General features: G+C 40.7%; 1 protein-coding gene across 1 annotated transcript in view; it reads left to right on the top strand.

Annotated features, from left to right (window-relative positions):
* The window catches only part of LOC147426014 (uncharacterized), a 40036-nt gene extending 38634 nt beyond the window's left edge, over positions 1-1402 (top strand). Inside the window, exons 2-3 of the mRNA XM_086498470.1 lie at positions 837-860; positions 965-1402. Of these exons, the coding sequence (XP_086354596.1) occupies positions 837-860; positions 965-1266 (326 nt within the window). The 3' untranslated portion in view covers positions 1267-1402. The remainder of the gene's footprint in view (positions 1-836; positions 861-964) is intronic.
* The last annotated feature ends 13431 nt before the right edge of the window (positions 1403-14833 follow it).

The following is a 14833-nucleotide window of genomic DNA, read 5'->3' as shown; positions in this document are numbered from 1 at the left end:
AAGAGTGGCGCCCCTCCTGATATTTCTTTATTATTGCTTCACAAAGGTCCAGTTCTTTGTGAGTCTCTGTGTTTAGATGCTCCTCAGAGAGTGGCCCTTAGGGCACAATACAAGAGATGCCCAAAAGCAAAGCCCAAAAGCTCTCGAACCAAAAGCACTTGGTACCAAAAGCAACCGCTCCCAAACGCATGGGGCAAACTCCCAAAAACAGCAGCGCAATTTGCGAAATTCTGTATAGCAGTGCCACATGGCAGCCAGCGATTAATGAGGTGGTCATTTGGCAGTTATTCTAAAGTTAGAGATTCGGAGTCCGATGCGGCGATACCAAATTTTAGATTAGATCAGACGAACAAAATCAGACTTCAGAAGACCAGATTGAGATTTCAGACAGATAATTGAACTTGAATGAAAGACTTCAGATGACATGGATTAAGACAGTCACACATGTCGGGTAACTGCTGGTAGCTCCGCCAGTAAGGCTGCTTGCAAGATCATATGGCGTCCACAGCCCTTTGTTACTTATTTCTAATTCAGGATGCACATCCTTAAGCATCTTCATCGCTGATCCTCAATGTTTGGGTTTGTGCTAGATTTTAGTGTTTATTGTTTTCCCAATCACCACAGGCACACATGTACATGTGACTTGACACATGCACATTAGAGAGTTTACATTGTCTAATTTGCTCCTTTTCTCAGCAGTTGTATGTTTGAGCTATCATCTTTATTGGAGAGAACGTATGTATGTATAATGAGTGTTTCAATTGGGGCTCTGCTAGGGTATTGGCTGTATTTGTAAGGTTGTTCTTTCTCTAATAATTGTGCTTTGTATTTTCCAGGATTTACCAACAATCAATCTGCAGGTTGGTGACTACAATCATGATTCAGTTGGTCTCACCATTTTTTACTGTCGTAAAGTGTTGTGGAAACCTCATTAATATTATGATCTCGTTTTCTTAATTGGTAGACTGCACCAATGCTGATCCAAGCATGAGAGAAGAACTAGGAAAATACACTGCCGATTTGCTGTCTGAGGAGCTGAAACTGGAAGCTTCTGTAGCTGAGGATAATCAACGTAGAGCTGACAGCGCTCTACTAGAAGCGAAGAAACTAAGCTCTCAGTATCAGAAAGAGGCTGAAAAGTGCAATTTTGGGATGGAGACGTGCGAAGAGGCCAGAGAAAAGGCAGAAGAAGCCCTGATTGAACAGAAGAAGATCACTAAAAAATGGGAGAAAAGAGCTCGAGACTTGGGTTGGAAAAATGATTGAGCCCATTTCAAGCGCTCTGCATTGTGGACAGGAATGGAATGAGAAAGTTGTTCTTGCAGTGCAGGAAAGTTGTATAGATAGAGTTTCTGGCTTTTACACACAGAGGAAGCTCTTTTTCATGGCATCCTTCTCATAGCATTGAAAAACTATTAGTGTTGAGAAGCATTTTTTCAACGACGGCTTTGACATTAGGTGAAGAAACCATGTATTGAGCTCTGTACAAAATGTTGGGACTCCACTGGCAGTATCGTCAGCATTCATTTTGTGTCAAGACTCAGCACAACTGTTGTCATCACAGACGTCCCTGGAAGTATTTCTTCTTTTGGAAGGGGGTTAAAGTTGTTTTATCTTCTTACATGGACTTATATCACAGCTAACTGTTCTGCTTGGATCATTTTCGCGAGAGCCTCCTCGGCTTTGCACATTGACTGGCATGAAATGCTGAGCTTATGGTATGATCCCATCTAAGCACCCCTCTCGTTTGATATCTTGAGTCTTCCTCATTTCCAGCAAAGACCTTGTCATTCAATGCAACTTTTCAAGTTGAGCTCTTGTTGAATGTTAAGTTTTTTTTCTAAGAGACATGATTGCTTGGTTCTATGAGATATGATTGGTTGGTTCTATGGTTAGGCCTGGGCCATTTAACCCCGTGTGATAAGTTAGCCTACAGAGTTATCTAATTCAGAGTCTCCGAGACTAAGAGAATACTTTTTATTGCAAGTGATATGATTGGTCGGTTCTATTGTTAGGCCTGGGCCATTTAACCCCATGTGATAAGTTTAGCCTACAGAGTTATCTAATTCAGAGTCTCCGACACTAAGAGAATACTTTTTATTGCAAGTTAGATAAGTATTCTAAATCCACAAATTACAGGTGTACAAAAAAGTACGAGCACACCTTTTTGGCATTTTTTGTGGGTAGTGGGTGTCATGATCTCCAATGTTTGTCCTCATTCATCATTGTTTGTCTCTAATGCTATATCTTGAGATTGAGAAAACCAAAACCATTCTTTTTGCTTTTCCACTCCTCTCTCTCTCTCTCTCTCTCTCACACACACACACACACGTTTAATATTTGTGTAAAACACTTAAGTAGTAATGGTGCACACACACAGACATAATGTCATTCATATATGTGTATAACTTGACTTGAAGCATTATAATCACAAATGTTTTGGATAAAAGAATGATGTTTTTCTTTGACAAGAATATGATTTGTGGGTCATGATAGGCGGATATGTCTGGCTTTCTTACTGTTGCAATATGTGTTTGTGGGTCTATATGACCAAAGATGAAATCCTCAAAAAATGTTGGAACCTGAACGTGCATTAAAAGGGAGTCATTGTTTATTAAATGTATTCAAAACTAATCGTTTGATTGTTTTGTTTACATGAGTGTAGGTGAAAGTTCTATCTTTTTTTAAACGCGATTAGGGTGAATGTCCTTAAAAGATGAAGACCCAGGACATCTACTTTTGTAATTTTAAACTCCTGATATATAGGAACATTACCATTCTTACTTTGAAGTACAAAGTTTTAAAATACAGAAGAAGTTTTGCACTCATTTTTAGGAGACCGGAAGTTGTGTCTTTTGAGCATGTAGTGTTCTTTTGTGAATAAGTAAAAAAATTCTCTCTCTCTCTCTCTCTCTCTCTCACACACACACACACACACACACACACACACACACACACACTGTCCCCTTAGGGATACTATTCTTTATTTATTAAACATGGCTTTTCTTTTTTTCTAAGGAGGCCTTCTCAAATTCTTTGAACATTTCTTATCCTGATTTAGTACTCCCTCATGTGTACAAAAATAGCATAAAACAAGTGGCTAGCTGAGCTATCATGCATACAATCATACTGGTCTTTCATCACATGCCACTTGGCACAAGGATGATTTATGTATTTGTGGACCTCACAATATATTACATATACTTCTCCAAATACGTTTGGGGTGGTGGGCATCATCAACAAAAAATGTAGAACATCATGGGGAGAGAGAGAGAGAGAGGTGGGCTTCCGAATGGGAGTTGCAACCTGGGATATCATATGGGCTAGTAAATGGGTTCAATGACCTCAAGATCTATTATAACTCAAGGCTTGTTTCTTGAGAGGGAACTAAGATAAGCAACCCCCCCCCCCCCAAAATGTAGAAAGAGTAATAAAAATTGGCAAAATAGCCTCTAATTGTTAAGAAATAGCTATAAAAAATAATGAGAAATTAGTGTTATGATTAACTAAAAGTTAAAAAATAATTGGAAAAACTAGCCAAAATTTTGTCAAACATTTTTTTTCACGCGATTGTCATCCACACAATTAATCTATGTTTAAAATTCACATCCAAAAAATATTCTATTTTTTATTGAGAAATAGGTGTAGTTATCGCTAAAAAATTGTAAACATTAGCCAGTCTTAGAGCTGATGAAACAATGAATATGTCAAGTTTAGATTTGTGCACTGAATTGATCACATGTGCACTCACTAATTTTTATTGCAATGATACACTAGGTATTACGTTCACATATAAGATAATTGTAAGCAATTACGTAATGATGTCAAAGAAACATATGCCAATTGCAATGCACACTTACCCAAATAAAGGAAAATTTGATAGCACAAGGCATTAAATCAACAAGTTGATAGCAAAAAAAGTAGCATAATGCATTCACAAATTAAGTGCCAATGTGTCGTTGCAATCCAACTCCTTGAGAAGCTAATCACAATGCGTGTGGTTTGTTAATGTCGTATTGGTTCACAACTCCTACAAAGTGGACTCCAAAATACACTAGCACGGAATATCAACATCAATAAATGAGGTTAGACTGCAATGTATGAATCAAACTATGAAAATATCCATGACCAAGCACTCAATGCTAGTCTACTTAGTTACAAAAAGTATTGAAATGTTTATCCAAAGTTAGTGGATGCTAGTGAATGGTTAACACAAATTTAGTGTATGTGGACTAGAAACTAAATAAGACGAAATCCCAAAACATGATGATTATGAACATTGGGTAACATTTAAAAGACCCAGGGTTTCATCCACATATGCATCATTTTATAAATAGATGAAAGCTTAGTGTAACTCTTCTAATTTGCAGGGGATTTCTCTATCTTAGGCGCATCAACCATTGGAATTGGCTCCAATGTTGGAGCCTTGTATTGTAGAAGCTCACTACATGTGCAATGATACAATACTAATTCTTCAATCCATGAGCTATTAACTCGAGCATGGATACACTCACAACAAGAATGAGCAAATCAATAGGCACATAATAAGTTGCAAATTCTACAAAGGTAGCTCAATGGAAATGGAGGAGCAATGCCATAGGTTGGCAAGCCTTCAAAACATATCTCCTTAATCTATTGAATACAATCCTAGATGCATAACAATGGTGACCCTATCAAAATCACACATGCTAAACACACGCATGCAAACTCTCACCCATGTGTGGGTGTGCACAGAACATTGACCTAATGAGACAAGAATGCACTCACCATGCATAGCAATCATGCCAAACACACTAATCACATCATGCAACTCAATGCACACTAGATTCTAATCAAATCACACATAAAAATGCCAAGGATCAAATAATGATTAGAAGAAAAGCCATAGAGATTATCCCATTCAATTAATGTATCGTACTACATTGATCATGCACACCAAAAATTTAGGAAGAATGGGGGAACAATAGAGCAATACAAGTAACTCATTGTGTCACAAAGTCACATGAGCATAGAGAAGCTCAAGGACTCCTTAGCTGTCATGTCTCCTGTGAGAATGGACACATCAATAAAGGTGGTTTACTTCTTCATAATTTTACAAACACCTCATATGGTTGGGGTTTCATTCAAGAAAATTTCAAATGCCAAAGACTTTAAAGATTTTCCACTAATTATATCACATACCTAGTCATGCTATTTTCAAAATCATTATAGCTTGGAACTCTCAAAAAACCCCAAGTCAGATCATAAACATTAATTTGATGGATAAGAAATATGAATGAATTCCATTGCCTATCCAATCATTATGTATCCTTCCAAACATCTAGATATCTATTTTGGAACCTTCATACATTTGTTCACGATAGTCATGACACTTAACACCAATTTATTTTAATAATTAACTATGATGTATCACAATTGGATATAGAATACATAAATCATCAACTCAATATGGGCATAAAAACGCAACCACAACAAAACTAGCAAATATCTCACTTTATACGTCCGTCATCCCACAACACCAAAATACATTGTGTGAGGATGCCAACAAAGCTAGAGGCATGCTCCCTATCTAATCCACCTCATAAAATTTTCAAAGCTCCCGACAAAAACTTTAGAAATCTTCCATGAACCTTAACCAAAAATACTTGCATAAACACGTATGCCATTTATTGATACTCTCTTTATGGTAGGTAATTCACCTTTTGCCAATCACGAAGCTTTTAAGCCTAGTTTATCTCAAGGACTCCAACTACATGCACATATAGCTAGAGTTTTAACTAGAATACATACATGTAAGGAAGGAACCACATGTATAAGAAATAGCTGATGTGAACAAAAATAATCTCCCTCATTTGTATGCTTATGACACATTAGGGATTGATGCCATTAATCATAGTGCTATACACTTTACTCTCTCTATGGTCACACTTTACATCTATTTGCACTTAAAATTTTAAATTATTGCTTTGTAAGCTAAAAAGCATCGCCTTGGCCTGTAATCTCTTACACTACTAATAATTGGATGCCCCCACTTTGCCATGTGATTATATGATCTATTGCTCCAACCTTTTGAAAACTTGAAACATTATATTTTCTTCAATTTACACCACGTGGGTGATAGCATGAAAAGGTGGTGCAAAAAATAGTGTCCTTGACACTTCTTGTGAGGCATTTATGGATGGTGCTTTAGCACACTTTTTGCCGATGTTCTTGTGAGACTAAGTTTAGTACTAATTTTTTTGAAACGTTGTCTCCAACCACTTTAATGAATTCTTGGTTTTTGTCTATCCGTACGCCTTTCATGCACGTTGCTATAGCTGCGTGCCTCTCTCTCTCTCTCTCTATGTGTGTGTGTGTGTGTGTGTGTGCCCGTGCGCGCGCTTGCATGCTGTTCAAAAATCTGCCTCCATCTCTGCTTCTCTTGAAGCAAGCAAGAATGGCTTGTGCAGCCATCTAACTCAATGTCTACCTAGCTTGATGCAGCTATTTCAAGTACATATTAGAGTTGATAGGTTGGGATTGGGCCTTGAGAAACATGATTAGAGAGTATCTGCAATAGGGTATTGGTACGGCTCAGATGTGGCAGTAGAAAATTCGACAGCAACAACCTTCTCACTACTCTCAGGTGGATGACTACACATATAGAAGTATCAGCAGGCTGGGAGAGAAAGTTCATTAGCAACATGTTTGTGTGGGTGTAAGCAACCTAAAAGAGGGGGTTGTGCTGCACGAGGAGCATTGACAACACATGAGTACAAGCATTGATAGGTTGGGAGGAGAAATTCAACACTAGCCCATGTGTGCATGTGTGAATAATTTGGAAGAGGGGGCTGTGTTGCACCAAAATCATTATCTACACAATCTTCAGGTTGGATTGCACTGCACGTTTGTGGAAGAAACAATTAGACATCAACAACATCCTCCAAATGATCGCCATATTGGATGGCAGCACATAATTGTAGACAATGGTTTTGGGTACCATCAGCAAGCTTCAAATCCAATGGAGTGGTCTCACTTATCTCAGGATCATCTTGATGACAATCCAAGAATGCCCCCTCATGGCCGCAATGAGTACTCAACCGCGATTATCTAGGAAGCTACACGTAGGATGCGACCGTATTGGGCCATGATGAAATGAGAGAGCTGTCAATTGAAAAGAGAACGTGACACATCATGCTTGTCAATGCCTGAAGATATGAGTACAATTTGCAAAACAATGGTGCTTTGCTGGCAAGAATCTACAAAAGGCGCGAATTGCAAAGCTAAGAAAGCCACCTTTTGATTGCTTCTAGAGAAGCTAGCCTTTTGACAATTTACACCGTTGATCACAGAAGTCTATACTCTCCAACATACAAGGCACATTCACCAAAGTCAAAGCATTGTTACCTGAAGAGGATCTGAATCTTAAAAGAGCTTTATGCATGATGTTGGTATATAGCGAAGGGATTCATCAAGGTCTATGAGCAATACAGAGATGGCGACAAAATTTTACAACATCTAATTCACAATAAAAATAGGTTGAGGTAGGAGAATTTCCATTGCAATTATGTCGATGTCAACAACCTCAAAGTCATTGCATCACGTAAGAGATAAGAGACATTGTTTTTGATTTTTGGGAAATGGAGACACAAGTGTCCCCAACCTAAAAGGATGTGGGTTGGAAATGTCTTGAGGCAAAAATATTACATAAAGCATGCAATACATTTTCTTGACGAGGCACATGTATGCTCCACAAGTGCTTGACTTATTTTTTTCTCTTGCATGCACTCTTATAGGTACCATGCGTATAGGTAGTATTACATCAAGTATAATGCTGTCTGTGAAGCCCTAGAGGTGTGTATGCTCTAAAAGGCAATCTTTTGGTACTCTTGGAGCACCAATATAAACTCAAATATAGTTTACTAGGACCATTTCAAGCACCAAAGGTATAGTATATAGGAACTCTTCAACCACCATATATACTCATGGATCTCCTAAAATACTTGGAACCATGAAGAACACCTTCATCCTGGGCAGAAGCTAGCATGAGGTCAAGAAAGTCCAAGTATACATAAAAGCAAACAAAGACTATGTACTTCAATACTACCAATTTTTCTACATGTACCTTATAGAAATATATTAGCTTGAAGATTACCTAGAGTACCTACATGTAGATGCTAGTAATACTACCATGTCAAAGGGATGGGTGCTCAAAAGCACCAATGTAAACTCATAAGTTCTATTAGGGTCCTCGTAAACAACCAATGTACATTTAATGGTAGTTAAAACCAACTTTGTAAACTCAGAGGTCCTTTACTTGGAAGCTTCAAAAGTACCTTGAGATTAGGTAGAAGCTAGCATGAGACCAACATGTACTTCTAGAATACCAACTCTAGGTATATAGGTAATTTAGATGTAGTCTTTGAGATACTTATTAAAGTATTAATTTCAGGGACTAGGGTACTTTGCAAAAATTGGTACTTCATAAAGTACCATTTACAGTGGCTTAGGTACATTGTGGGCGGGATGAAAACACACACAACGCCTCTCTAATGACCCGACACACACTCTTGGGAAGATACACACACACACACACACACACACACACACACACACACACACACACACACACACACACACACACACACACACACACACACACACACTATGGAGCACCACTCGGCTTACACAACCCACCTGGATGAGACAGGAAACACACCTATGGAGTGAGAGGAGAGAGACTACCCATTTACCCACTCCACAGAGAGAGAGAGAGAGACACACACACACACCCAAAAAACTCAGCTCAAATGAGGAGAATTTCTGATATTTAGATACAATTGAACTTGGGCCAACACCAATGGGGCAGACAACTCACACAATATGGGTATAATATGCCAGATAGAATCACGAATTGGAGTAGAAGCTTCGCTCATAGGAGAAACTTACACAGCCACAACAACAGAAAAACAATGAATAATTTGGCAAAATGGACAGCGCCATCGCATTCAGAACGTCCCAAAACCCCAGTCTACAATGTCAAAGTGCTCAAATCCGACCTCGGATGAGCAGTTTAGGGCCAAAACAAGCTCCAAAAACCCCAAAAACACAATTGCGGTTGTTCCTCCTCTTCTCTCCCACGTTTTTTCTGGTCTTCTCTCTGTTTTTTCAGTTCCCACACTTAGTTTTTTTAGTTGGGCACCTTTGCCCTTTTAGATGACCTCAAACGGACCCCGAACAGGCCAAAAACTGACCTCGCAGTGCATAGTTGTCACCCTGCTGCATCCATCCGCACACCTAGCACTCAACTTTTTCCAATAATTCATCCCGCCACCACGTGAAGTGGCCCCCAACAGATGGTCCTCATGATGAACTTTCTGCATAATTATCACAAGGAAACACCACGTTGTGTTCGTACTTCTCCACGTGCAAGTATTGACCCCATTCGGCCTCCTAACGCCACTAGATGCCATTTGACGCACCTGCTTACCTCATGTCGTCGACCCGCGGATAGCTTCCTCGAAAATTTTTACGCGCTAACAACTCCTCATTATTATAGAAAAAACACACTGGTACTGGTAATAGTGAAAATCGATGCACTATGTACATGCTGTCCTACCTGTACACATGTGGGCCCCACATAACTACCTGGCTCTGGAAAATGGGCAATTCTTTATTTGATGCAGCATGCATGTGTATGCACATATGCGCAATCACTTGCTCCAAAAAACTCCTGACATAATTTGCCCATCCCCTAGCCTGCTAGAGCATTCATGCTTAGCAGCAACAACACTAGTAGATGCTCATTCCACCTGGATCCCACACAAAAACACTTTGCCTTCCCTTCTCCATGGCTGAGAGGTCTCCACTGATCATTTGTGTCATCAATTCCTGCTTCTTCAATTCAACCTTGGTTTGCATCAGCCCTTCAATCACTTCATAAGGCCCTTTACTTTCATCTTCAACCTCATTTGCAAATGCAACTAAACCAGACTCCTCGATTCCTTTGTCCATCAAAAGAAATGCAACATCAGCATTCTCATCAATGCTGGTAGTGCTATCACTGTCCTCATCAGTCACTGTGGAATAGTCTTCATCACTAGACTCATCCCCATCTTCATAAAGCTCTTCCAATCGTTTCCTTGTGTCCATATTATATAGCTTCTTGGCACTTGTCTTTCCATAGAGGCTAATAGTACCACGTCGCGAATCTTGAACAGCTCCCACTCCACGTAACCATGGTCTACCCAATATAATAAGATATGCTCCCAACCCCGCTGGCATCACATGAAAATCAATCACTGTCTTTGCATCATATGCTTCCACTTCTAAGCTCTTTACAACACCCAAACATTTTACTTTTTGATGGTTTGCCAATCTGATCCGAAAGCCTGACACCCCAGTCACTGTGAGACCCGTCTTCTCAACGCATAGTGTGTTATGACACATATTTGGGCTCCGCCATCCACATAACCTTGTCCCATATTTTTTCTTTAGTGCCACACATCTACTATGGGGCAAATGTCTGGTAGCTTATCCATCGCCAACACCTTCACTGAACCTCTCTCTGGCTCTTTCTCCATTGGGTTAACCATCCTCTTCCACTGTCGCTTTAGTTTAGGCACCATCTCTATAAGCTGCCCAAAAGTAACATCTGCCTTCCTGCTTGTCAGATCCTCCTTCAAATCATAGCTTAATTGCCCATCCCCTAGTGGAAAATCTGACACATGAAACTTGCGACGAGCCCTCCTTTTCCTCTTGGCCTTGACATCCTCACCCTCATGACTCTTTCCCTTCTTCTTACTAGGACCTGGGGCACTTCTTCCTTCCTTTTCCTCTGTGGTCCTCTTCCCAATAGGCATCACTAATGTATCCTCTAGCTTTGATGCCTTCTCCAAGGTGACTACACTCAGCACTTTTGTCTTTCCCTTTTCCTCCTGGGTTAATCCACTGGTTCCTCCATCTCCCTTAATTTCGCTGCCATAATCATTTGACCTAGTTAGCACCTGTCTTGGCAATGGATACATGTCTCCCCCCATCCTTGGTGGCTTATCACATTGCGGGCTGATGTGGCCCAACTCTCCACAATTATAACATGTGGGCGTCTCCCTCCAGAACCTACCATTGCTTTGTCCAACACCATTCCTAGGTCTTTCTTCACCTCCTGGCTGATTTGCAAACCTCCCTCGACCTCGATTATTTCCCACTTGACCTAGCATGTTTAGGATGAGATTCTTCATTAAATCTACCACTTGTCTCATGTCTTGCCTTAGCCCATCATCTTGCACTGCTGTAGTGACCACTGCTAGCATAACCTGAGGAGTAACAGGAACCACTGGTTCATGATGAACCCCTGGCATGTGACCTTGCAAAGAATCCCTAGGTTGAAATTCAGACCTCATGGGCAAAGACTCTACTCCTAGCTGGCTCATTTTCCTCAGCTTCCACTCTTTGTTCCTTGCTACCTCTAGTGCATCTTCATATGTCCTAGGCTTCTTTAGCTTCACTCTCCAACGTATATTCTCCCAAAGACCAGCCAAGAACTTGTCCTTCTTCATCATGTCAGGCGGGGGTACCTGTGGTGCTAAGGCCTTGCACATCCTCTCCCATGCCAATGAGAACTTACGTATGTACGTATCTACTGGCTCACCTTCCTTTTGCACTAAAGCCTGTACTTCTTGCCGCACTTTGTCAGGATCTTCTATCTTTACAAACTCCACTTCCAATCCATGCTGTAGATTGTCCCAACTCAATCTTACAGGTGGATTAGCCACACACAACTCCTCTTCAAATGCTTTGGACCAAACTCGTGCATCACTCTTCAAACAGATTTGGAGAAGAGGTAACATCTGTGCCGGGTCATGAATCTGGTTGCTAATGCAGGCAACCTCCATCTTTTCCAAAAAGTCTTCCACATCTTCATCACTTCTTCCATGAAACTAAGAGAAAGCCATGGCTACCCAAGTTATGATGCTTTGAGAACCCCTTCGAACACACGTGCAAGAACCCAAAACTTTTCACTACCCAATCCCCAGAAACTTCAATGGAGCTTAGCTTTAGATAAGGACAAACACATGCACATCAAATGAGTTTTCATAGTTAATCATTGGAACAGGCAAAGGACATTCCAGGATCTCTCGTAATCTTCTTGGCCAGAACATAAAGACTATGCGTTGCTGGAAAAAAATCTTCCTGGACACATGAACATTTATCTGGATTCTGTGAGTTAAATGAAAAAGGAGTGAATTGAGGGCCATTTTGATCAGCCATTAAAGTCAACCATGAAGCTCCCTAGAAGGCACACCTGACTTATCCTTTGATTTTGCCAGAATTTCAGCAGCATAACAGTATAAATGGCTTAAAAGACCAAAAGACCAGCCATCATAACTTGGAAAAATTTTGACAGAGTTCCCCCAGAAGTAGAGCAGTAAGAACCCAAAATATAGACTGTATATGTATGCATAAATTGCCAACAATAGAACCCGAGCATCAAATAGGAATCACTAATACATAGCCTATGGCGAGGTCATAAAAAGGGTGCTCCAGCTACCTATATCACCGAAAGGATCTCCACATTTGAGAATCCCCCAGCTCAATAAAACCTCACGCTATCGACCCTCACACGAAGGTTAATGCAAATCGCGTATAGTCAAGTCTCAGAAATGACTATCTTCCAGACCAAGTCTCAGAAATGGCTGGGACTACCAAATAAAACCAAGTATGGCTCCACAAAGGCGTACAATGGCAGTTTCCACAAGTAACGTACAATCCAACAGACAATGCGCTCAAACAGGCGCCAAATGATGCATACCCACAACAACTGCAAGTGACACCACTGCTAGTATATCACTGTACTCCAGCCACCTGTACCTGTACCTATCCCTGTAACCTCTAACCTGTAGTCTGCAACCTGTAATCCCGAATCTCGAAGCTCGAAGCTCGAAGCAGAAGGTAGTCGAAGAAGATCCTCAGTGGGGGCACCAAAAGAATGTGAGCGGGATGAAAACACACACAACGCCTCTATAATGACCCGACACACACTCTTGGGAAGATACACACACACACACACACACACACACACACACACACACACACACACACACACACACACACACACACACACACTATGGGACACCACTCGGCTTACACAACCCACCTGGCCGAGACAGGAAACACACCTATGGAGTGAGAGGAGAGAGACTACCCATTTACCCACTCCACAGAGAGAGAGAGAGAGAGAGAGAGAGAGACACACACACCCAAAAAAGTCATCTCAAATGAGGAGAATTTTTGATATTTAGATACAATTGAACTTGGGCCAACACCAATGGGGCAGACAACTCACACAATATGGGTAAAATATGCTAGATAGAATCACGAATTGGAGCAGAAGCTTCGCTCATAGGAGAAACTTACACAGCCACAACAACAGAAAAACAATGAATAATTTGGCAAAATGGACAGCGCCATCGCATCCAGAACGTCCCAAAACCCCAGTCTACAATGTCAAAGTGCTCAAATCCGACCTCGGATGAGCAGTTTAGGGCCAAAACAAGCTCCAAAAACCCCAAAAACACAATTGCGGTTGTTCCTCCTCTTCTCTCCCACGTTTTTTCTGGTCTTCTCTCTGTTTTTTCAGTTGGGCACCTTTGCCCTTTTAGATGACCTCAAACGGACCCCGAACAGGCCAAAAACTGACCTTGCAGTGCATAGTTGTCACCCTGCTGCATCCATCCCACACCTAGCACTCAACTTTTTCCAATAATTCATCCTGCCACCACGTGAAGTGGCCCCCAACAGATGGTCCTCATGATGATCTTTCTGCATAATTATCACAAGGAAACACCACGTTGTGTCCGTACTTCTCCACGTGCAAGTATTGACCCCATTCGGCCTCCTAACTCCACTAGATGCCATTTGACGCACCTGCTTACCTCATGTCGTCGGCCCGTGGATAGCTTCCTCGAGAAGTTTTACGCGCTAACAACTCCTCATTATTATAGAAAAAACACACTGGTACTGGTAATAGTGAAAATCGATGCACTATGTACATGCTGTCCTACCTGTACACATGTGGGCCCCATGTAACTACCTGGCTCTGGAAAATGGGCAATTCTTTATTTGATGCACCATGCATGTGTATGCACATATGTGCAATCACTTGCTCCAAAAAACTCCTGACAACGTTAATACCTAACAAAAGGTTTAGAAAAGTACCATGTTAGGTATCATGTTCAAGTTACGAAGACTTAACATTAGGAGAAATATGAACCCTAAAAGAGCCTTGTAAGGATTCCTAATTTTAAGGGTGTAAGACTAAAAAAGCGTGTGGTTAAGGGGACAAGGGTAATGATTGAGGGTAGCTTTATGGGCTTTTTCTAAGTCCTCATAGGATTTTTCTAGACTTAAATAGAGACTAGTGGAGGGAGATAGCTACACTCTCTTTCTACCTTTTCAAATATGACAAGGGAGAGTGGGGTTACGACAAAAACTACCTCCCATCCACATCCTTTCCACATCATCAAAACGTACATAACCCTAGCCCAAAAAGTCACTTTTTTTTTTCAAAACTCTCAAATAGACCCCATTTCTATCCAAAACTACTCCCCAACATATATATATATATATACACACATAAAAATAAAGTTTCTTGGTCATTTTCTCAATACAACAGCTTGAAAAAATATTTTTGACTCTTTTTAAATTTCCCTCCAAATCTCCAACTCCCTCCCCCCTCCTCTCCCCTCTCTCACTTTACAACACTTAACCTTGTTCCTCTCCCTCTCTCATACATCTCCCTTACTTTCAGCACAATCAAACCATTTTAATCTCTCTCCTCCCCCTCTCATCCCTT

Source organism: Adiantum capillus-veneris, chromosome 24 (genome assembly GCF_014529385.1).
Source record: "Adiantum capillus-veneris isolate H3 chromosome 24, ASM1452938v2, whole genome shotgun sequence".
Classification (NCBI taxonomy): Eukaryota; Viridiplantae; Streptophyta; class Polypodiopsida; order Polypodiales; family Pteridaceae; genus Adiantum; species Adiantum capillus-veneris.
This window is presented reverse-complemented; position numbering and strand designations above follow the sequence as displayed.